Source organism: Homalodisca vitripennis, chromosome 2, assembly GCF_021130785.1.
Source record: "Homalodisca vitripennis isolate AUS2020 chromosome 2, UT_GWSS_2.1, whole genome shotgun sequence".
In the NCBI taxonomy this organism is placed as follows: Eukaryota; Metazoa; Arthropoda; class Insecta; order Hemiptera; family Cicadellidae; genus Homalodisca; species Homalodisca vitripennis.
In genome coordinates, this window is record NC_060208.1 from 9,249,412 (window position 1) to 9,273,191 (window position 23,780).

At 36.0% G+C, this 23,780-nt stretch overlaps 1 protein-coding gene across 1 annotated transcript; it reads right to left on the reverse strand.

Moving 5' to 3' along the window:
* Positions 1 to 1,238: 1,238 nt before the first annotated feature.
* Positions 1,239 to 23,544, reverse strand: LOC124356193 (dorsal root ganglia homeobox protein-like). The gene is made up of 6 exons (XM_046807378.1): positions 23,473 to 23,544; positions 13,708 to 13,842; positions 6,486 to 6,597; positions 3,845 to 3,974; positions 3,117 to 3,196; positions 1,239 to 1,857 (listed from the first exon to the last, which is right to left on the reverse strand). Exons 1-6 carry the CDS (start codon positions 23,542 to 23,544, stop codon positions 1,709 to 1,711), a joined length of 678 nt encoding a protein of 225 aa, XP_046663334.1. The 3' UTR covers positions 1,239 to 1,708.
* Between the last annotated feature and the right edge of the window lie 236 nt (positions 23,545 to 23,780).

A 23,780-nucleotide genomic window follows, 5' to 3' on the forward strand; every position in this document is an offset into this window, starting at 1 on the left:
CAAAAATTAAATTGTAGTTTTTCTTATCCATGGTACCAAATTATGATTCAGGGCAGACGCAGACAATATTGGCCAGCTGTGTGCAGTAATAAAGAGGTTCTGTAGACAGAATTGTACCAGTGCAAGGGTCACTATCTGTTATTAGAGCAAAAGGTCTTTAATGTAGTGTATCACAATACACTGTGGTAAAATTACTGTCTCTTTCAGATACACAGACATGCACAACTTATTGTCAGTGTATTTTCACCAATACATTATATAGAAACGAGTCATAGATATAACCAGAATGTGAGACAGAAATGGACGAGAGATCCTCTGTGATATAAAAAAGGTAATTATTTATATATTTAAGTTATTATTATGAAATTTACATTAATTAATCAATATCTCAAAAACTGTTGATACAAAAGAGATAGTATAAAATAATATTAGTTGTTAGTTACTAATGATAAATAAATGTTATAAGCATTACAGATTACTTTCCATAATTATTTTTCTGTAGGTTCATATATAACGGGGTTGTAATTTTTTTAAATTTGAATGGCAGTTAGATTGAAAAGAAATAGTTTATCAACGAACCTATCTGACATAGTTACTCTATATTTTGTAGTCTGATGTCAAAACGATGTAGAGTTCTTTTGAGCTTCTTTGTCACTGAATTTTAAAAATCTTCAGACGAACATGACTCCAGATTCCAGGAGTATGTATAGAAAACTCGGTTGCTCTGCTGTACTTAGAGATCGTGTCTAAAACATCAATTGCACTCAACTGTGTAACTAAAGAGACAATGAAAAAGCCTCTTCTCCTAGTTCACACTATATTTTGTTATCTAGGTGTCTCTAGTGTCAAAACGATGTAAAGAGTTCATATTTAACTTCTTCGTCGCCGACCTTTTTGTAATTTCTGAAGACTGGAGCTATATTCAACATTCACAATCCTAGTATGTCTCAACTATTTGACATGGTACATTTAGACATACAGAATAAGTTTGTCTCTAAAATGTGGAGACTCAGAAGAGTCAACAATTGCAGCTTTTTGAAAGTTACCTTTACTTCATGCAGAGTGTCCAATACTTGCATACAAAAAGGCCAAAAACAGAAGTTGTTTTTTAATTCTGTATAACTTACCTAGTAACAAAAAGTGTTACAAAAACCGAAGTGGTTCCAATCTGTTCTTTTTTGTCCGGATATTTATAATTTTTATAGTAAAGGGTAAACTATTATATTAAATAATGCGTATAATAGAACAAATCTACATTTAATTCATATTTCTTACAATTATCTTACGATTCATCAATAAAATTCACAACAATAATAACACATTAATTACACAACAATAAGTGAACCATATAATACAATTTATATTTACAAGGTGCAGACATGTAATCAGTTGCTGGTTTTTATTTCTGCACTGATTTTTTAAATAAAGTTGTAAACTTTTTTGATTAAAAAATTGAGTTTGGAGCGTGTTGAATCTTTCACATTCTGTTACCAGACTTTACAAAATCCATCTTGTAGTAGGTATTAATACATAATAATTTTGTAATCTTGAAATGAAAATTTGTGAGTTGATTTGTTATAAAAATTTATTTCTAGCATTTGATGATCAGTTATTTATTCTTTTTATTGTGCTTCTTTTAAGCAATGGATGAATCATGTGTTTGTATTGTCAGGTTATAGTACACCCCCTTATATTGTCACGTAGGTTTCTACCCTGTCAGGTCAGGGGGTCGCTTGAGAGACAGGTCCGTACCCTGGGTCTGGTCGGGTGTGGGGGCAAGCGGAGGATGTGGCGGGGGAGAACACGTTGCCCCTCCACCCCCGCCACCAGGGCTGCTCTCTCTCATGGACAGACATTCTGTAACAGAGTGTTTGTTATTGTAGAAATTTCAAAATAGACACCATTGATGATTGGTAAGATAAAAACTATGTCTACAATATGACCTTTTCCAACTAGTGTTAGGTTATTTTTTCTTTAATTTTAATAAATTCAGTGACAAAAGTATTGAAATACATGTTTAAATAGTTTAACATAGAAGATAAACTCAGGAAAACGTACAACTTCTACATTTATACCATTCCCTTTTAAAAACTATAGGAAAGCCAATCTTTAGAGGAGAGCAAGAAGCAAAAACCAATATAGTATATTCTATACCAGAATTCTTTTGTGGTAGAACAACTTGTAACTGTTTGAAGAGTCGGTTATACTTATGAATATTTTTATTTCTGCCCTGTAGGAAATAATTCTAAAATTAGAACAATTTTGTAATCCCATAAATTTGGTTACATGTTTGAACGAAATGTTCTCATTTCAAAGCTATGGCATATGCATCTTACTCCCATTTGCTTTTCTTGTTACTATTATTATTGGTTATAAAAAAAACCAACAATTTTTCATGCGTTATTTGTTAGCATGAGACATCTTGTAGATGTTTGTGACCAAGTAAGGGAGTAGAATGGTTTAAGCTTCAAAATAGTTTTACTGCACAAATTACAAGTTTGTTTCATACCAATTTGGTCTTAATGTTTTGGTTACTGTGCCTAAAGCATTGTGAAGGTCACAAAAAGTCGTTTTGTTTTTCAAAGGAAATTCTTATTTTGGGAATGTCAAAGTAAAAAAATGTGTGCTTACGTATAGGCATTAATTTTGATAAAACAAACATGGCTGATGATCAAAGGCTTGAGTAGTTGAAATTACTAATACAGCGATTTTATACATTTTTGGACAAAACAACATATAAGAACAACCAATATCTTATCAAACATTTATGTAGATATTTTAGTTAAACTTTTTAGTTAAGAGAACTTTTTTTTAGTGTATATTCCTTTAGACAATGAACAAATCTCATCCATATAACTAAAACGTCATATTTAAAAGTTGTAAAACTTTAATTCTTTTTGTACAACACATTTTAACCGTGATAGGGAACATATGTATTGCCCAATTTCTGAAATTTGGTGTACAGGTACAATTTATGTATGTCACCAGGGAACTTTTCATTTTTGTAAGTTTTGTAATTGACATACTTTTTTTGAAAACCAGTATATCATATTTTATCTTTAAGGCTTCTATAATTCTATTACCATTTACAAATTGTATTTGAGAGGCTGCCTTACCTGGGTGTGGGGAGGAGGTGACGGGCTGTGGCGGACCGCAAGGACACATAGAACTGTTCTGCCCCGCCATCCCCGGCATGCTGTATACAACATACAAGTGTGTTATAGCAATGTCACAGAACATTTATTACATGTGTTATCACAATACCACAAATGGCTGTGCAGGACATTTACATGCAAGGATGTAGCCAGTGAGAGGATCCAAGGGGTACAAACCCCCCCCCCTTAATTTTTAATTGTTTCAATTACTCTTTAGTAAACAATTATTATTATTTAAATAATTCAGTATTACTGACGTGTACTGCTGAAAGATCGTTCTCAACACAAAATATATGGGTCAAGAATCTTTTAAGGAACGAAATGGTACCTTACTTTCTGTCCACTTTGGGGAAATATCAGTAGTATTGACCCCCAAAATTAATTGCCTTTTTGAGGTTAAGTTGTAGAGAGGACTCTATATTCCTAGCTTCGCTTTGAATAAAGTGATTTTTCATTTCATAGTGTGAAAACCCCATTTAAATCTATAATATTAAAATTAATTAGGCAGAAACACAAGTGGCATACTCAACTAACTACATCTGAACAAATTAAGCAGAGAAATAATTGCCCTTGTCAGAAATTTGAACTCTACTGTAGTATTTCTTTGCCACAAATCGAAAGATTGTGGGAATTTATTTCACCAAAATTAACACTACTATTAAGCACGTCATGCAATGTGTGTGACTGACCATGGAGGCATGATGCGATAGTTCAGAGGCTCCTGATGACCGGGGGCGGGTGGAGGTGGAGGCGGCGGCGGCGACAGTTTCATACTACGAGTATCGCCCTGCTCTGGAGGCGGCAAGTTGTGACCACGGCCTGTGGAACAAACCAGACAGGTTAAATAAGTAAAGGATGCCTTACTTTACCAGGCGAAGTTAGAACTCAAAACCCTCTCTAACATTTAATCTGGGGACAAACGGCTTAAAGGTGACTTCTGAACCACCACCAATGGCCGGGCAGGCGGGCTGCTTGCAAGGACAGGATCGCTCAGCGGTCACCCATCCAAGCAGCAGCCACGCTCGACGTTGCTTGATTCGGCTATCTTGCGATAACCGCTGTACCCGCTACACTGCGCCATTGGCAAGGTTTAGTAAGGAAATAAAGATGGCTACAAAGCATGCCCTTGGAGAACGCCACATTAATACTTTTGTAATTGCTGAATGTTTTTTTGCAGTTCGGCGCTCCAACTTGTGATGTATTAAATCTTACTGGGGCTTTAATTTTTTCACAGGTCCTGTTAAGCCCAAAAGAGATGATGTAAGCATTGTTGCAACGCAACAACAGGAAGCAAATAAACAAAAAGCGAATAAAACATTTACTCTATAATAATTCCACCTTGGGAAGTCGGTTGGGAGATTTTTTAAAGGAGGAGCCCTTTTAGGCCTTACTCTGCCCGTCCTCATGGGCTACTGGCCTGTGCGAGGATCTTATCAAACAGAATAAGGGGGAGAGTCGATACAGTACAGGTCGACGGTACTGAAAAAATTGCAACGGTCACACACAGGATTTGAACCTGCGCTATCTCTAAGCTCAGATTCAAAGTCCAACGTCTTAGACCACTCGGCCATCGGCACTCCCATTAGGCGACCTTTACTTTGTACACTTACCTTGACTAGAATTTTACAACGTACTGGGATAGGTCCTTTACTTTTTACCGCTGATGCAAAAATATACACCGTTTGGAGATGAATACATACAGTAATGATTAGAGAAACAAACACTTTGGTAAAATATTATTAATAAGGTCCGATTTATGTGTCATTGGCCATGTATTTACATGACAGGCACGTCTACATACCCCATTGTCCCTGGAACATAGCTACGTCGTGTATTTGTGAAATGTTTTATGTTTAACAGTTCTGAAGTTTTACGTTTTAATAGGGATTTTTTTGGAATATTTTGAAACAAAGAAGTGTCAGGAAAAATAATTGTTGTGATCGTGATGTATCTCTCTTATGCACCAATAGTCTCTAGATTGCACGCGCATGCGCAGTGTGCTCTTAAAATTGTGTAGGAACACGAACTGGAAGAGGCGCGTTGTATTATGCAATTGAAAATTATTTTAATCATAAAGCAAGACGCATATTGTTGATTATTTCAGTAACGTAAATATATCAATCGTATTAATACACGATGATTAATTATGCTAAAACTTTTATTGGTCATTGGTATTTTTCCGTGCGTATTAATTCAGGTTGCAATAAAAATATGTGCCTGAGGGATAGAATTGCTTTAATTCCAATATGTCATGAATGTTGGTATGCAATGAAAATTCAAAGACTTTGGCAAGAGTGACGGAGCTTATCGTTCCATTGTTCCACACAAAAAACAGAAACTTCACCATCTGTAATTATTTTTAATTGCCAGCTTACTGATTGCTGGAAAAGAATCTTCAGAAACTCTTGGACCTATAAGTCGGATATATCGGCAGCCATCTTTATTTTAAACTCATAAAACATTGTTAAAACTCAAACAATTTTACGCCGTTATTTTTAATAATTAAATTGCAGAATATGACCATTTAAAGATAACGCATCCAAACGCTTTTTTGTTTTGATCAGTTATTCAGAAAAAGTCCAAACGTTTTAGCATTTCATTATTTAATATTTAAAAAGTACAAACTAACGCGCTTGGATTTGTATTTATCTATGTATATATAAATTAATGTTTGTGTGTTTGTCCTTTATGGAATCGTACACTATTTGACCGATCATTATGAAAATTTGAATGTATATGTAATTTTCGACGGAGAAGGTTTATATGCTATACTAATTTATAAAACTCACCACGAGGTGGCGCTGCAAAATATAAAAGTTTTCAAACCGCATGCACATTATAAACTGCAATTAACGAGATAGTTACGCATATTAATTTGCCAAAGACTATTTGAAGGCACTAAGTTAGAATATATGTTTGTCTTTATGATAAATATACGGTTGAACTTAAAGCTTGACTGTTAGACCGCTTTATAATAAAATACATGTACGTGTATAATGGCTATATAATAAGCATACACAGATTTTCTTGATCGTGACAACAAGGCAAACTCTACATCGGTGTTAGAAATATAATGCACTTGAACCAGAAGTGAAAATACATGGCCAAGGCTTACGTAAAGCGTGCGAAGCCGCGGGAAACAGCTAGTTATTAATAATTATACATCTCTCATATCTCAACATTTAAAAATAAATGTGTAAAAATAAAAGATTAGACGTTAGTCTTATGGTGTAACTCTCAAGGTCGTTTCATTATAGCCGGCCCTTGAAACATTGAAGAATCAATATCCTTTCCATTTTAAAGGCATCTAAAACAAAGTATAATACTGACCCAACAAAAGAGGTGGCGTTGACAGCCCAAGGCAACGTATTCTCCAGGCGTCCTGGAGAAGCTGGAGTCTGGCTTGCTTCCTCCACTTGGCCCTCCGGTTCTGGAACCATACCTGAACAAATAAAGGTGGTCGTTATTACCGAATGCTTAGCATTGTATGTGAGAAATCATTGTACCTTCTTATAGCCTCAACCTGAATTGTCTGTGGTACCATTAAAGTAAATACGTTTGAATAATCTTCAGTCAGGAAAGAGTATGAAATCCTTTTTTATTTTTTATTTTACATATTTGAAATATATTTTTTGTAAATATGTTAAGTTACAGTCTATTTCTATTTCTTAAAGTTGTGGGTACAAACATGTTGTCTGTACCGTCGATGGTCTTTACTAGCATATAAACTTAAGTACAGAAAACTTGCAATTTTTGTAAACTAAAACTCTCCACTAAATTCCCTTTCTTCGTTAGTGAGTACATTCAAGATTATTCACAAATGAAAGTATGTGTTTATATCTAAGAAGATTTGGCCAGAACCAGTTGTTACAATTGGGTAAATAATAGTTTTCTTCTTAACGAAGAAAATACAATAAATCTTATTACAAAACTACAAATTAATAAACTCCTTCAAAGAACATCTTCAGTTTGTCTGATTTATAAGTAATTAGCTTAATACTATGAATTAGAGTTTTAACGCCTCTGTAACTGTATTATTATTCATAAATTTTATAGTGACGCACCGCTAAAATTCTGATGGCACATCGCATTATATTAAATGGAATAAACTTTGATAAGTATTTGGTTTGTTTATTTTTTTAGGTGAACTACGCTGTAGGTATTTCTGATTTAACGACAGCAATAAATAAATCAACTCATTATTGTAGTAAAATGTGTCAGTAAATGTTTAAATACACATAACGTAGCTATGGTGGAAGGGTTGATTCAATGGGAATGTTGAGTTTAGCTCCAGTTCACCTTCCTCTTAGTGCAACTTTTAACGAACATGACTCCAGATTTCAGGAGTCAAGGCTGTGACAGCCTCAGATTAACACGCTGCACTAAGAAGAAAGTGAACTGGAGCTAAACTCAACAGTTACATTGAATCAACCCTTCCGACCACAGCTACATTGTGTGTAGAGTAACAATATGGTACTAGCCTAACCCGAAAGGAGTAACCATACGAACACAGCACTATATTCAGTCATCACTCAGAGTGTTCATTTCTCACTTTATCATCTGGGTTAATACGTTTGAATCTGGCGCCAGATTTATCCAACCGGAAACTAAGTTCTCGGCCAATGGCGTAGTGTAGCGGGTACGGCGGTTATCGCAAGATAACCAGATCAAGCAACGTCGAGCGTGGCTGCTGCTTGGATGGGTTACCGCTGATCAATCCTGTCCTTGCAAGCAGCCCGCCTGCCCGGCCATTCGTGGTGGTTCAGAAGTCACCTTTAAGCCGTTGATCCCCAGGTTAAGTGTTAGAGAGGCTTCTTAGTCCTAACTTCGCCTGGTAAGATAGGACATCTTTACTTTACTTCTCAGAATCCGATGAGCTAAGGTGAGTACTGCAGCGTGGAAGTGCGTTGAAATCAAATCATTGCAACTACTTCTAACGTTGACTTTCCACTCTATTATTATTTTTTATTTCATACTCCAAGGTCTAGAACAATAGCCATGACCGGCCATGTATGTCTGATGACTAAGACGAAGACTGAAGTAAGTCATCGTATCACAAACACCTCAGAACTAAATATTTAAATCAGTCAGTCATGCCATCGCACGGCACAAGTTTCCTCGTTCTGTCGATTTGATAGTGCCAAAAGTATCAGTTTAATTCAGTACGCCATGCATGATGTTTACAACGCTTCTGCTGAAAGGAGAGTCCAACTGGGCGTACTACATCAGTGCACATTAAAATAAGACATACGGAGTGCGAACGCACGCGTCACATGATTTGAGTTTAATTTCGTTCCTGGCCCCGCCCTCCCCATGATCTAACCCCACACGTGCATTGTGTCAGGGCAGCAATCTGTCGGGATCTAATGTGTTTGTGAATTAAATGCGGCCTCACAACACAATGTGCGGGGTCGGTGTTTACACGCGCACGCACCGGCCATCGCGAGGCATTGGGGCAAATATTTCATTGTGACTTCTGTGTTGAAGTCAATCCCGCTCTATAAAGGTCCTGGTTGAATGCAGGGTGCACCGACGGGGTGGACGATCGGGACCTCCCCCCCCCCCAAGAGCATTTTATTTAAAAATAATCGACCGCTTACTAGTCTTTTTTCGACCAAAAATAACAGTTATGTTGTAACTTTGAAATCAATCGTAATCATATATATTCGATCGATTATTTTTAAATAAAATGCTCTTGGAGGGGGGAAGGTCCCGATCGTCCACCCCGTCGGTGCACCCGGCATTCAACAAGGACCTTTAGAGAGCGGGATTGACTTCCACACAAAATTCGCAATGAAATATTCAGTTTTTATAACTCCTGGACCCTCCTTCTGATACGGGAGGTTTCCATACCCTCCCCCCACGGACTGGTGTTATGGACACCCCCTCCCACAGAATAGGTACGGCACTGGTTGTCAAATTCGACACATTTATTATAACACCACGTTTCGGCGATTGAAATATGTCCTCTTCATCAGGTTTCAAGGAGCCTAATACATAAAACATATCATAACTAAAAAGTGCTTCTCATGCTTTATGCGATTTAGTTTTTTAAGTTTTATGAATTAGAGCATATGGCACCTGAATAAGAGGGTAGATTTCAATCCTTGAACCATAACGTTATCCTTTTTTTAGTAACAAATAACGAAAATTTTTGAAATCCTGTTATCGTTTCAAATCAAATATGAACACAGAAAAATATGTAATAGAATGGGAAGTCAATGTTAAAAGTCATTCGAGATTTGATTTCAACGCATTCCCGCGTTAGTACCAAAAACTAGTAATCTGTTAACTTTGGTTTGTAAACATTTTACTCCAATTCTTCAGTTGTTTTATATTGCAATACAACAATAATGAACATTAGTTAAAAAGTTAAATAACTGATAAAACTGGGTCTGGAGTATCGTACACGTTTTCGACAAATAAAATGAATCATGAATACATATTGTAATACGGATAAACCATAAGAACCGCTGTAGTTCAAGAACTGTAATCATGAATAGCCACATGAATTTCGTTGATATGATATTTAATTATTAATACGATTATGCTATTTTATGTGCTGCAGTATCACCCCTTCTCAGCCAATCAGAAATGAGGTACCATGAGTTGCGCTCCTGACATTGTGATACTTATCTAGCGCCCCAACCTGAGAAGATATGAACTATGGCCTCAGTCACACACACGTGAGTTAACTGGACGTAGTATAAAATAAGTAGCCTGTGTGCGAAAAAGATTGTTAGGGTATAACATTCAAGATATAGCTGATCGTTAAAATATGAAATATATAGTATTTATTTCTTTTAGAATATTTTAATCAACTCCGATGTGGGATGTTGCAGAACCGTTGATTATGTAAGCGTCTATGAGTATATAGATATCTCACCCGATGCTCGTTACAGTTTGAAAGGTTGTCGTTGCGCGCTATCTAGCGGCATACGAAAGAACCCGTGAAATATAAACATATTGCAGAAAAGTATATTAAGTAAACTCTGATAATAATAAAAAAGTCCAACTTTTTAATTTTAATTCGTAAAATGAGGTCTTTAATACATTTAAATCTTAGCATTACGCTAGAACTAACTAGCTTTACCGTAAATATGTCTGGTACACAATTCTCATATGTATGCAACGCGTATTCTGTTTTAAAGTCAAAGACAAAACCTTACTACGGCGAGACCAATCTTGCAACGTGTCGTACATGCAGTGTAGGCCTACATTTATAAAATATAAATTATATATAATGATATACGGTCAGTATGGATTGAACCTGTATGAAAATCTTCCCTCTTATTCTGGAGAACGTCTTTTTAATGTTTTTGACAGAAAAAATTAAATTCTCTTAATAAACTGGAATTGGGAATAGGACGAATATAGTGTTAGTTTGGGTTTGAATATTTATAACTCACTATTTAAAAATTATTTCCATCTAATTACTGAAAAATTTCTTAAAAAAAATAAATTTGTTATGAAATTGGTAAATTTTGTTTCTATTCAAACGAGGATTATTATTTTTCTCTCTCTCGGTCGGTTTTGAAAATAAGGTACTGCAACTATAGGCCTACAATACATTGAATTTTGTAAATGTTTATACAATTTCTTATTGTACATACTACTAGTCAAATTCATGATTGTATATTTTGCAAATAAATGATGAAAAGTAACTGTATTGTCACATTTATCCGGCTCAACACAGGGATAATATGTAATGCGCGTTCAGCTAATTGCTTATAGTTTTTTTTTTCAACAAATAATCTGAAATGGTAATCATTTTTATAGTTTTAAAGGCTTATAACCTTCCGTTCCACAAGTAAATCATAGTGATATCCTTCAACCATTATTCATAGTTGGTTTTATGTGTGTAATTCTAACAGAAAAGTCAGAGAATGTCTTATTTTACCAGATGAAGTTAGGGCTAAGAAGCCGTCTCTAACTCAAACTGGGGACCAACGCAGAGGTAACTTCCGAACCACGACCAATGGCCGAGCAGGCGGGCTGCTTGCAAGGACAGGATCGCTCAGCGGTCACCCATCCAAGCAGCAGCCACGCTCGATGTTGCTTGATTCGGTTACACTGCGATAACCAATGTAACCACTACTATGCGCCGTTGGCCATTCTAAAAAGCTATGATCTGAGAAAAAATACATCGTTTTATATTGGTACTGTTTCGATACTCTCCCATTTCGAGTCCACTAAAATTAGTGCCCCCAACGGCCAAATTCTTTCCTAGAGGACATTTCTATATTTCTTGAAAAACTAGGTTGTGCGGTTTTGTAAAGAAAATAGCCTCGCCTCTTTTACGTTTAGTACAAAGCCAATAATGTAGCCAATATAGCCATGAAACTTTCCTTGGCTGTTTAACCGAAATATTATCCAGCCTTATCGAGGTAAATATAGACAACACTCAAGTCTTTTGTCAATACCATGCTGCTGCTGAATACTTGCCTTATAACCTAAAAATGTAACGGATCTTTTGTGTCAGCCCACACCAAACCTCGCAAACTTTTCTATAAGTTTGTGTACACTCTAGTATTTGATTGTGTCAGACCCTATAGAATGTGTATACCAATAAAATTGTTTACTTATTCTTTTTTGTTTAATATTGCTATTTTTTCGATTAATCCTCCGTGAGTATTCAACCACTAACATTTCAGCTTATCCAAACAATGTTGGAAATTTTGAATGATTAAACATTGAGTTTTAGTCTGAAACCAAGAACTAATGCCAGTAAGTTTCTTTTAACAAGTTTAAATAAAAACTCCTACACCGAGAATTATATTTATAACTAGGACAGGATATACCACCCATCTTGTCGCGTAACAGGCTTCGCTGAGGTTGCTTAAAATTGGTCCAAATCTATAATTTAATTAAGTTACGAGTTGTCTAGCGGGTGGATAGACATATATACAATCATACAGAAAATAAATTGTCAAAAAATACGTACAGCCAAATTCCATGGTTAAACATAGTAGAAATGAAGTTTTACGTAATACTTTAAGTCTACGGATGAAAAATTTATCCAGATATCTTGTCACATAATACATTACATTTTGTGATCATTAAAGTTAGGTTTTATAATAAAGTTCAAATAATAAAAGTTCCGGTGAGCTAGGAAGGGCACTGCAACGCAATATACGATGGAAGTCTCTGACTTTCAACATTTATTTTCCACTTAATTATTTTTTCATTTTACTCTATGAGTTAAACTGTCACATATTCAAATGTTATATTATTAGTGCACTCAGTTTGCTTACAAATTTGTCTATCCTTCTAATTTCTCGTTGCCATCTTGGTTACCCATAAGACCAATGTAAGTATGTTCGCAAACGCATAGCCAAATCCCATGGAGTGGGATGCATCATAATCGAACTCAGAGTTAGTCATATGTAAACGAAGTTTCATACAAAACTTCAAATCTGTAGGTCGTTTAGTTTTCGAGATATCGTGCGGAAATACAGAGATGGATATTATTTACCAGTCTCTTGAGTGGTAGACTTCGCTAAAGCTCAGACAACAAATGATAGTATTCTAATAATAGACTGAAAGTTCCGATGAAATATTCTCACGAGAAGGCCATTAATAACAACAAAGTACCTTAATAACAATTGAAGTCCTTTTGTTTGAGTAATTATTTTTGGGTTTTCAGAATACAATTCAAAATACAAGTGTGAGATAATTGTAAAATTGTGAGACATGAATTAGAGATTTCACTCATGAAGATACCACTTACAGTAGATTATCAATCGATTAAAAAACTGTAAAAACTCGTATTTTTTACTGATACCGTCGACCATACGTTAGTAAGCTGGCGGCCTCGATATTAATTTGGGCTTCAAAATAGTTTATACATAAGATAATTTAAATCAATTTAAATCCACATTATCTATACATTGAAATAATTTTCTATTCTTTTTTAAATTTCAAAATTTCTTGGGAATTTAGTCCCCAATCTAGCTACCCCTAGGTATATCTCAGCCCTTGCACACAACACTATTTAATTCAAAACAGCTTTATTCACTTGGCGTACACACATATATACAAGAATAGTGTCAGGATTTAATTCAAGTTCTTACTAAATTAGAGAGAAAAAAAACAAGAATACATAACAGAACATACGAGATATATCAACAGGAAATAGAAAAGTTTTAAATACAATTATTACAGTTGTTAAAATATTACTATTAAAACAGTTGAAATTGAAACACGTAAAATTAAAACAGTTAAAATTAAAAGTCACAATTTAAAAACAGTTACAAGTAAAACAGCTTTTGGCATACAACTATTAATTGAGTACTCAACCTCCAGAATCATCACAGGAATTCTTTAAAGGAATGTATAGCCTTGTCGATAAGAAACTTTTTAAATTTTATTTTAAATTTATTGAATGTAGCCTCTGCCTCAATTTCAATAGGAAGATTGTTGTAAAATTTCGATTCAATATACTTTGGTTTCTTTTTAAAAATTTGTAAGGTATGGGGGCTTATAAAGACATGATTCTCTTAACCCAAGAGGTAACTAACTATCAACTAGTGGGGTCTACGAAAATTCTCACCTGAACCCTCGCTTCCGACAAGTTGATCCTCAGAGCGACTTCCTCCCTTAGGAACACATCTGGATAGTGTGTCTTCTGGAACAGAGACTCCAACTCCTGGAGCTGCTGGGGGGTGAAGGTTGTGCGGTTCCTTCTCTGAAACATAGTACTTTTTTTGAGAACAAACGGAATAAGATAAAGTTCTATGTCGCAGTAGTTTCTATTTATTTAAAATATGGCAATAATTATCCTCGTCATATTCACTCCTTTATATATACTTATTTCATTATTCTCACATACGAATCTAATTGGAATATTGTCAGATCACCTTTACTTGGGTCAAACATTTGGTCTCCTAATTGTGATTAAGGAGATCCCTCACCGCAAGTGGAAGGTCTTTGACTCCAATGAAGATTTCAGCTAACCATTTAAAGCCTGAGACTGTTGTGGTCTTTTACAGGATTCACGCTGACAAATAACAAGCCTACATGCGAATGAATAATCTTTAAGTTAGGGTTCGGTGGTGACCCTATCCGTAGTCATTCCCTTCATTCTTTCCTCTAGTTTCGTGAGGGCCGAAGTCAGTTCACATTTAATTTAGTTTTTAGAGTGAATAGGACATATCCTGTAAAGTTGAAGAACTTGAGAGACATAATGATGCGAATAGTTAATGTGATGAATACACACACACTCATGTTTACACGAGGTTTACAACGATTCTTAGGCGAATTTTCCAGTTTGAAATTACTGTAAATTTTATATCGGAACATCTTTCCACACAGTGCACACACAGGAAGAGATTAGATAGATAAGTCCGAATTATGCCATGAATTGAATTCAGCAATGTCATAAACATTTTCTCAAAGCATACATACATTAATGTACTCGTAGAATATGGTCATATGGCTTCCTTGTTCAAACAAATATCTCCCAATCTGAATATAACTGAGTCAAATTAATTTACGAAGTTATCATCCACCGTGAAGGCAAAATGTAAAAATAATTTCCGATGTAATTACTTTCAATTAAAATACTGTTTGCATTTTTGTAATCCTTTAGAGCTTTATCTAAAGAGAAGTCGTGTTATAGGCCTTCTGTTTAAGTCTCATGCTTCTTTAAAATGGCCTAGCATCATTAACGTAAATAAAGAAAAGAAGAGGGCTGAGAACTGATCCCTGAAGACCACCGTACTTCGTTGGATGATAAGTGATTTGAGATATACACTCTATGTGTGTTACTCTGGTGTACGCAAGCCATGGATGTAACACATTACCAATACCGTTAGAATCAAGGTCTGTAACAATATGAGTATTCAAAGAGTCGAATTCCTGTTAGAGACCAATAAAGGCACGAAGTGCTTATAGTCGATCCCTACTACCATAGCCTCTAGTATATTATTAGGCTCACTATATCTTTCACTTTTGACTTTCTTAGCATACCAAATTTGATCCTTAAATATAAAATCTGTTTTCCAGAAACTTAAGGACTTAATTTAAAAGTTTTCGAAGATAAGGTAATAAGATAATGTAGGCAAAACTGAGATGGGTCAATCGTTAAATTTTAGGAATAATTTGTTGAGAATTAAGAGCGCTCGGTAAGCATTGGAACGCTCAAAACTAGAAAGAGCGATTTATTTCATTTTGTTAAATACGTAACAGTTTTTTTTGAGGATAGTATTTTATTAGACCATAGATAAGCATTTTGTGACATTTTGTGTTCATTTGTTTTTTATTAAGCTGGTTGGTGCACGAAGCGGATGATCTCCTGTTTTACGAAGAGCTCCAGAAACAGATGAGAGAGTTGAAATGTGACGTTCATGCTTCTTCTGTCCACTAACACTTCATCTGAGTTTTCCGGACTTGAGTTCAATTTCCAAACAGTGCCTTATGTCAGTTTTCAATTTCGCTTAGCATCTTCAACAACGGTAAGCTCTTTCTTTTTTTACTGTATTTATATAGTTTATAATGTCATTTCAAGAGAATTTCGATTTATATTTAATGAGCAAATAAGCTTATTATTGCTTTACATTAGTTTTTAAAACAATTACTTTTACCTTTTGCATAAGTTGTAATGATAAGCTCTAATAGTTATGCGCTATTGAGTATATTTGCACAAAATTAGAAAACAATTTTAGGATGTCGGCTTATTTTAAAACTAAGCGTTAGGTTCTTTCTCTTAAAACCGGATTTATAGGCGTTTCGTTCAGCCGCAAATAAAATAGAACTTCGTGTTCAATTGAAGGTTGAAAATCTCTGATCAATTCCGAGTAATTTTAATACATTTAGCTTTTTTTAACAACTTTTAAATTAGAAGTAACACGTTGTCTGGCCTTGCGGATCAGATGCGAGTGGTTGATGATGAAGCTGCTCATGGTAGTAACCTCAGAGCGTTATGGTCCGAAACTGCCGTAGGGCTACCACGAAGATCGTCCGCGCCGAAGACATGGTGCCGTTTACGTTGTTCATTGTCGTCGATTCAGTCGCTACTCCGGGTGGCGTGTTCTCCGACCAGGCTAACCAAAGTCTCGTCACATTATTTTCTCCTTAGAGAGAATATCGAAATAAAATATCCCAACATGAATTGTATACTTTAGGTAGATAACTGGCATAATGGATTTTCGAACTAATTGAAGAAGACGTTCTCATCGCTACCGGATTTTTTCTCATTCCAAGAGGATTTTGAGAACCATTAATAAATTGATCACTATAGTTCCAGCTTATTTTCGACAATACATGGCAGATCTCACTCACTAAAGACTAAATTGTGTATAAAGGTCTCTACTCGTTTCTACTTCTTGGCAGTAAAATGTGTCAAATTAGTAATTTTTAGGAGATATTCAAAGTCAAAGACTAATCATCTCTATTTGCATAAACTTCAATTTTAGTAATGGTGTCATAAATTACGATTCTAAAATCTTTAATTTTGTTTGCCATAGGTCTTCCATTTATAAAATTCTTTTAGTGAGTAGAGTGGTTGGTTCTGTAGCCAATTCTTCATGCTATGTATAAAGTATTTCTTGTCCGTCTTCTTCAAACCCTCTAAAAACGCATTCAAAATCTGAGAGCCAGTGTAGGCCTACCTTAGACTTTTCTCAGTTGAAGGACGCTTATGCACTGTCAGGCAACAGATGATTGCATATTTTGAGCTGTTAGATAAACCAATCCAATGAGGATACCACTAGAAGAGACGGTTGCTGAGTATCTCTAATACGTTGGATTTCTGGTCTGAGTTAGATAACGATACCGCAGGTTCATATCTTGTTTGTTGCCGCTGAACGTTTTATGAGTACTGTCGAAATTGTACTGTAGAGCCGGTTTCTGAGTGGTCTAGTTGTCGGATTTGTGGTCTGAGTTAGATATCGATACCGCAGGTTCATATCTTGTTTGTTGCCGCTGAACGTTTTATGAGTACTGTCGAAATTGTACTGTAGAGCCGGTTGCTGAGTGGTCTAGGGTGTCGGATTTGTGGTCTGAGTTAGATATCGATACCGCAGGTTCATATCTTGTTTGTTGCCGCTGAACGTTTTATGAGTACTGTCGAAATTGTACTGTAGAAGCCGGTTGCTGAGTGGTCTAGGTGTCGGATTTGTGGTCTGAGTTAGATATCGATACCGCAGGTTCATATCTTGTTTGTTGCCGCTGAACGTTTTATGAGTACTGTCGAAATTGTACTGTAGAGCCGGTTGCTGAGTGGTCTAGGGTGTCGGATTTGTGGTTTGAGTTAGATATCGATACCGCAGGTTCATATCTTGTTTGTTGCCGCTGAACGTTTTATGAATACTGTCGAAATTGTACTGTAGAGCCGGTTGCTGAGTGGTCTAGGGTGTCGGATTTGTGGTCTGAGTTAGATATCGATACCGCAGGTTCATATCTTGTTTGTTGCCGCTGAACGTTTTATGAGTACTGTCGAAATTGTACTGTAGAGCCGGTTTGCTGAGTGGTCTAGGGTGTCGGATTTGTGGTCTGAGTTAGATATCGATACCGCAGGTTCATATCTTGTTTGTTGCCGCTGAACGTTTTATGAGTACTGTCGAAATTGTACTGTAGAGCCGGTTGCTGAGTGGTCTAGGGTGTCGGATTTGTGGTTTGAGTTAGATATCGATACCGCAGGTTCATATCTTGTTTGTTGCCGCTGAACGTTTTATGAGTACTGTCGAAATTGTACTGTAGAGCCGGTTGCTGAGTGGTCTAGGGTGTCGGATTTGTGGTTTGAGTTAGATATCGATACCGCAGGTTCATATCTTGTTTGTTGCCGCTGAACGTTTTATGAGTACTGTCGAAATTGTACTGTAGAGCCGGTTGCTGAGTGGTCTAGGTGTCGGATTTGTGGTTTGAGTTAGATATCGATACCGCAGGTTCATATCTTGTTTGTTGCCGCTGAACGTTTTATGAGTACTGTCGAAATTGTACTGTAGAGCCGGTTGCTGAGTGGCCTTAGGTGTCGGATTTGTGGTCTGAGTTAGATATCGATACCGCAGGTTCATATCTTGTTTGTTGCCGCTGAACGTTTTATGAGTACTGTCGAAATTGTACTGTAGAGCCGGTTGCTGAGTGGCCTTAGGTGTCGGATTTGTGGTCTGAGTTAGATATCGATACCGCAGGTTCATATCTTGTTTGTTGCCGCTGAACGTTTTATGAGTACTGTCGAAATTGTACTGTAGAGCCGGTAGCTGAGTGGTCTAGGGTGTCGGATTTGTGGTCTGAGTTAGATATCGATACCGCAGGTTCATATCTTGTTTGTTGCCGCTGAACGTTTTATGAGTACTGTCGAAATTGTACTGTAGAGCCGGTTGCTGAGTGGTCTGAGGGTGTCGGATTTGTGGTTTGAGTTAGATATCGATATACCGCAGGTTCATATCTTGTTTGTTGCCGCTGAACGTTTTATGAGTACTGTCGAAATTGTACTGTAGGGCCGGTTGCTGAGTGGTCCTGAGGCATGGGATTTGTGGTCTGAGTTAGATATCGATACCGCAGGTTCATATCTTGTTTGTTGCCGCTGAACGTTTTATGAGTACTGTCGAAATTGTACTGTAGAGCCGGTTGCTGAGTGGTCTAGGCGTCGGATTTGTGGTCTGAGTTAGATATCGATACCGCAGGTTCATATCTTGTTTGTTGCCGCTGAACGTTTTATGAGTACTGTCGAAATTGTACTGTAGATCCGGTTGCTGAGTGGTCTAGAGCATCGGATTTGTGGTCTGAGTTAGATATCGATACCGCAGGTTCATATCTTGTTTGTTGCCGCTGAACGTTTTATGAGTACTGTCGAAATTGTACTGTAGAGCCGGTTGCTGAGTGGTCTTAGGTGTCGGATTTGTGGTCTGAGTTAGATATCGATACCGCAGGTTCATATCTTGTTTGTTGCCGCTGAACGTTTTATGAGTACTGTCGAAATTGTACTGTAGATCCGGTTGCTGAGTTTTCTAGAGCGTCGGATTTGTGGTCTGAGTTAGATATCGATACCGCAGGTTCATATCTTGTTTGTTGCCGCTGAACGTTTTATGAGTACTGTCGAAATTGTACTGTAGAGCCGGTTGCTGAGTGGTCTAGGGTGTCGGATTTGTGGTCTGAGTTAGATATCGATACCGCAGGTTCATATCTTGTTTGTTGCCGCTGAACGTTTTATGAGTACTGTCGAAATTGTACTGTAGAGCCGGTTGCTGAGTGGCCTTAGGTGTCGGATTTGTGGTCTGAGTTAGATATCGATACCGCAGGTTCATATCTTGTTTTGTTGCCGCTGAACGTTTTATGAGTACTGTCGAAATTGTACTGTAGAGCCGGTTGCTGAGTTTTCTAGAGCGTCGGATTTGTGGTCTGAGTTAGATATCGATACCGCAGGTTCATATCTTGTTTGTTGCCGCTGAACGTTTTATGAGTACTGTCGAAATTGTACTGTAGAGCCGGTTGCTGAGTTTTCTAGAGCGCATCGGATTTTTGGTTTGAGTTAGATATCGATACCGCAGGTTCATATCTTGTTTGTTGCCGCTGAACGTTTTATGAGTACTGTCGAAATTGTACTGTAGACGGTTGCTGAGTTTCCTTGGGTTCGGATTTGTGTTTGAGTTAGATATCGATACCGCAGGTTCATATCTTGTTTGTTGCCGCTGAACGTTTTATGAAGTACTGTCGAAAACTGAACCGGGCTTGTATCGCAGCAAGAAGGGTCGAATCAACTGGAAATACCAAGGGTCTTTTATGTTTCTCTTTGAAATTTCATATTGGGTTGTTTGTATGAATATTATTCAGAAATACAATAATAAAATTTCCTACTCTTTTATACAATTGTTATAATTAATGTAGTAGAATTTATATAGTAGTAATGACTATACCTGGCGCATGCATGGAAAATTGTTATTGTTCACACAGTAAAAATGGTTATTTATGTGTATCCTTTATTACTCGTAATCATTTGGGCTTTTTGGAGTAAGAGAATGATTTTTTACCACTTTTAATATGTTTATTTACTTATTTGCACTTTCTCATGTGTCGGAACGGGTTGTATGAGTTCCAGTTTTGATTCAGTAGTGAAGATAGGAGGTTAATTGTTTTAATTGTGTACCTGATGAGACAATGAAACTACCAATTCACCTATTTATAGGTGTCTCTGATGTCGAAACTATGTAAATATTTCATTTTAAGCTTCTTTGTCGCCGACTTTCTTTGGATCTCTTCAGTCTAACATGACTCCAGATTCCAGGAGTCAAGTCTGAGACAGCGCCAGATACCAGACGCTGCAATAAAAGGAAGATGAACTGGAGCTATACTCAAATTTCAATATTAATTAGCATTATTATTATTTTATTTACCCGCAAATTCTCGTTTTACATTATGCATCTATTCCGTGGAAAACAATTCTTTGGAAACATTTTTTTTTATAAAGAATTGTTTTATTTTAGTTTATAATCACGGCACAGTTCTTGTGATTGAACAGTACTCATACAGACCGGAACACCCTGCTTTGTTTCTGTACGTATAATTAAGGACCCGCCAGAATATTCTCGAAATCGTATCATCTGTACGGTTTTCAAGAAAGCCAAAGTCAAATAATGTCTTATTTTACAAGGCGAAGTTAGATCAAGAAGCCCTCTCTAATATCTAACCAGGATACAACGGCTTAAAGGTGACTTCCGAACCACCACCAATGGCCGTGCAGGTGGGCTGCTTGCAAGGACAGGATCGCTCAGCGGTCAACCATCCAAGCAGCAGCCACGCTCGACGTTGCTTGATTCGGTTATCTTGCGATAACCGCTGTACTCGCTACACTACGCTATTCGCCCTTCATATATTTGTCCATTTGTGTAATAACTCTTGATAGAAAACTTGTAGGAACTTGAGACTTGGTACATATTGATTTTAGGATCAAGAGGTCAAAATTAAAGAAAACGAAACTTACATCTTTTTTAACCCTAGTCTTGTGGTTAACCATGGTGGGAACTACTATAACATCGTAGAATTAACAAAGATATGTAACAAACTGAGTACAATCAAATGACTATATACCATGTACCATACAGGTGATGAGTTACTTTGTTGGTAAGGCTTTCTTTACGTTCTCTCGGCTTCTTCAATACTCCACCGTGAAATTTTATTCCAAAGGAGTATTCTAGTGTAATTAAATGTTGAACTTGTTACAGCTACATACGGGTCTCAGGCGCCAAGATATGTGGATCCATTACACTTGTTTCATGTAGCGTGAACCATATTATTGTAGAAAATCTTAATTGAGTCTCTCAATTAGACTTCTAGATTAACAAAAATCAATGCAATCTTTTACCTTAATAACAGTCATCAAGATAGATGCATACAAGTTCACAAATTTTTATAACATCGTCATAAATTACAATAACAACTTTTGAGCATTGCGAGATCACAAAAATAGTTATGATTTTAAGGAATCTGGTATTCACAATAGTTTTTTTCAATTTTTTCTTATAATTGATAATTGTGCGAGACATATTATTGCAAACCTGGGTTATGGTAAATAAACTGTAGTTAATGCACTTAAGCCTGAGATATAATCAATGTTTAAACTTCGCACGAGTATAGAAGATTAGTTTTTTGGAGAAATCACTCGTATTACAATATTAATTGAGATAGTCTGAACACAATCGAAAATTAATAGAAAATTAAAAAAATCCAGCCTGCAAGGATGTATCTCGTACCATTATACAGGTAAGAAATGTTAAGTGCAATTTAATTGAATGTTGGCTTTGTAATACTATCTGTGTTTTTAGTTCAATCATTCTACTACATAATCTATAATACAAATCTTTAAGCTAAAAATTCGTTTTTCAAAATAATACCTTCTTCAAAAGCAAAACTATAAACATAGGAGTATTGTTATATTGCTTGGTTTAAAATATGGCCAAATATAGTTTCAAGCTGTTGGAACTGTATCACTGTTGTTTGTTTTTAAATACCAATTTTTGAAAATGACCAATTTAATGTTACAGTTATTAGAAAAATTACACTTTTCGTGTGTATTGTGTTATTTTAACAATATTATTTCCTTTTCGTAGGAAATTAACACGGAAAACGGGTCAGCACACATTATTTACCGATAATGAATTGTAATCTGTAATTAGACTGAAGAATAATTAAGCATTAGTATTTATTCTGTGAAAATCGTGATCCAGTTTCGTATTTCTCTTATTTCCCTATAGCTTACACGTACAAAAAAACTGTATGTATAAAGTGCATCATCTTACATGTTTAGATACATTTTACACGATCAGTAAACCACTAAGAAAATATCAAAACTTGTAATTGGCTGTATTTTTCAAAGAGACTACTTATTAGCTCTTAGGAAAAGTATAGTGAGATGAGTAACATCTAATACGCCGGTAATAAATATTGATGCCCATTATAGATCCCACAGCACAAACAAGCCTCACGCAAAATTTCCTTGTATCTAACTAAAGTACAATTATGATCATAATAATTCCTTATTTGGATGCGCTAAAAATTATTATTTTTAATTCAAGCTTTATTAATCTATAATTTGTAATAACGAATATAATTTAATTTAATGTAATTAAATCATAGTAGGGCCTATATGCGTTAGTCTTTTAGACATTACAATCTATATAATAACTTAATAGTTATAAGTTATAGGAAGATTTCTGTCATCGTTTTACTAAAATAAAATACTAAGTTTCGAGAAGTGGAATCTATAGTCTTCTTCATTTGTAAAGAATCACGAAAGGTTATTTAAAGTTAATATTTTTATCTTGAGCGGGTTCATCACCTCATATTGATTCATGCTTGCTTAATATATGTATTAATTTCCAAGGCGCGCACCTGAAGAAGAAGATAGATCCCAATCCTTGAAACGCAGTGTTCTATTTATTTTATACTACGGTGGAAAATGTCTAAATCCTTTAACCATTGTATATAATAAATTATAAACAAAGCAACAGATTTATGACCGTTTACCTAGTCTATTATACTACACCAATATTATAGTTATATAATGCTCATAAATATATAAACGTTGCAGAACACAATAAAACAAATAATTATTTAATATCTACCATTAAGAAAGTATAACATAATTTAGAATTTTCTCAAATTGTATTAATTGTTTTATAGTTTCAATTGAAAAATTGCATTGCAAATAAGTTTTTTCAATTAATGACGTATATATTTTCAGTAATAAGAAAGTGAAATATTTTATAAACTTCAATTTAAATATCTCTTAATTTATTTTACTTAATTGGTTTAACTAGACAAATCATATTTAGCAATATATTGTCCCTTATTAACTAATGACAGTAGTATAATCTCTAACCTGTCTTCGGCGGCCAAACATGTACTCTGAGAGGAGGTCCCCAGGCAAGGGTGACAGGAAGGGCCCGGCCATGACGCGACTGAGGGGTGGCTCACCCTCCCGCCCTTATATACTGCGACACTCGCCCCGCCCCCTCCGCTCATTGGCCCCCGTCCGCCAATCGCGCTATGACTCAAACTTCTTGTTGCAAATGTTTAAATTATAAGATTCTGTCCTGAATATTTCCATTGTGAGGGACGTAAAGGGATGAATGTATTGTGGAACCCTCCCTCTAATTATAGCTTTCTTTGTTCTACGTCTGATTGTTT

Coding starts and splice junctions, on each gene's coding strand:
- LOC124356193 (XM_046807378.1), bottom strand. CDS start 23,544: ATGGCCGGGCCCTTCCTGTCACCCTTGCCTGGGGACCTCCTCTCAGAG. Junction 3,197..3,844: donor TATCGCATCATGCCTCCATG/GTCAGTCACACA, acceptor TGTTGTATACAG/CATGCCGGGGATGGCGGGGC. Junction 1,858..3,116: donor CACCTCCTCCCCACACCCAG/GTAAGGCAGCCT, acceptor ACTCTGTTACAG/AATGTCTGTCCATGAGAGAG.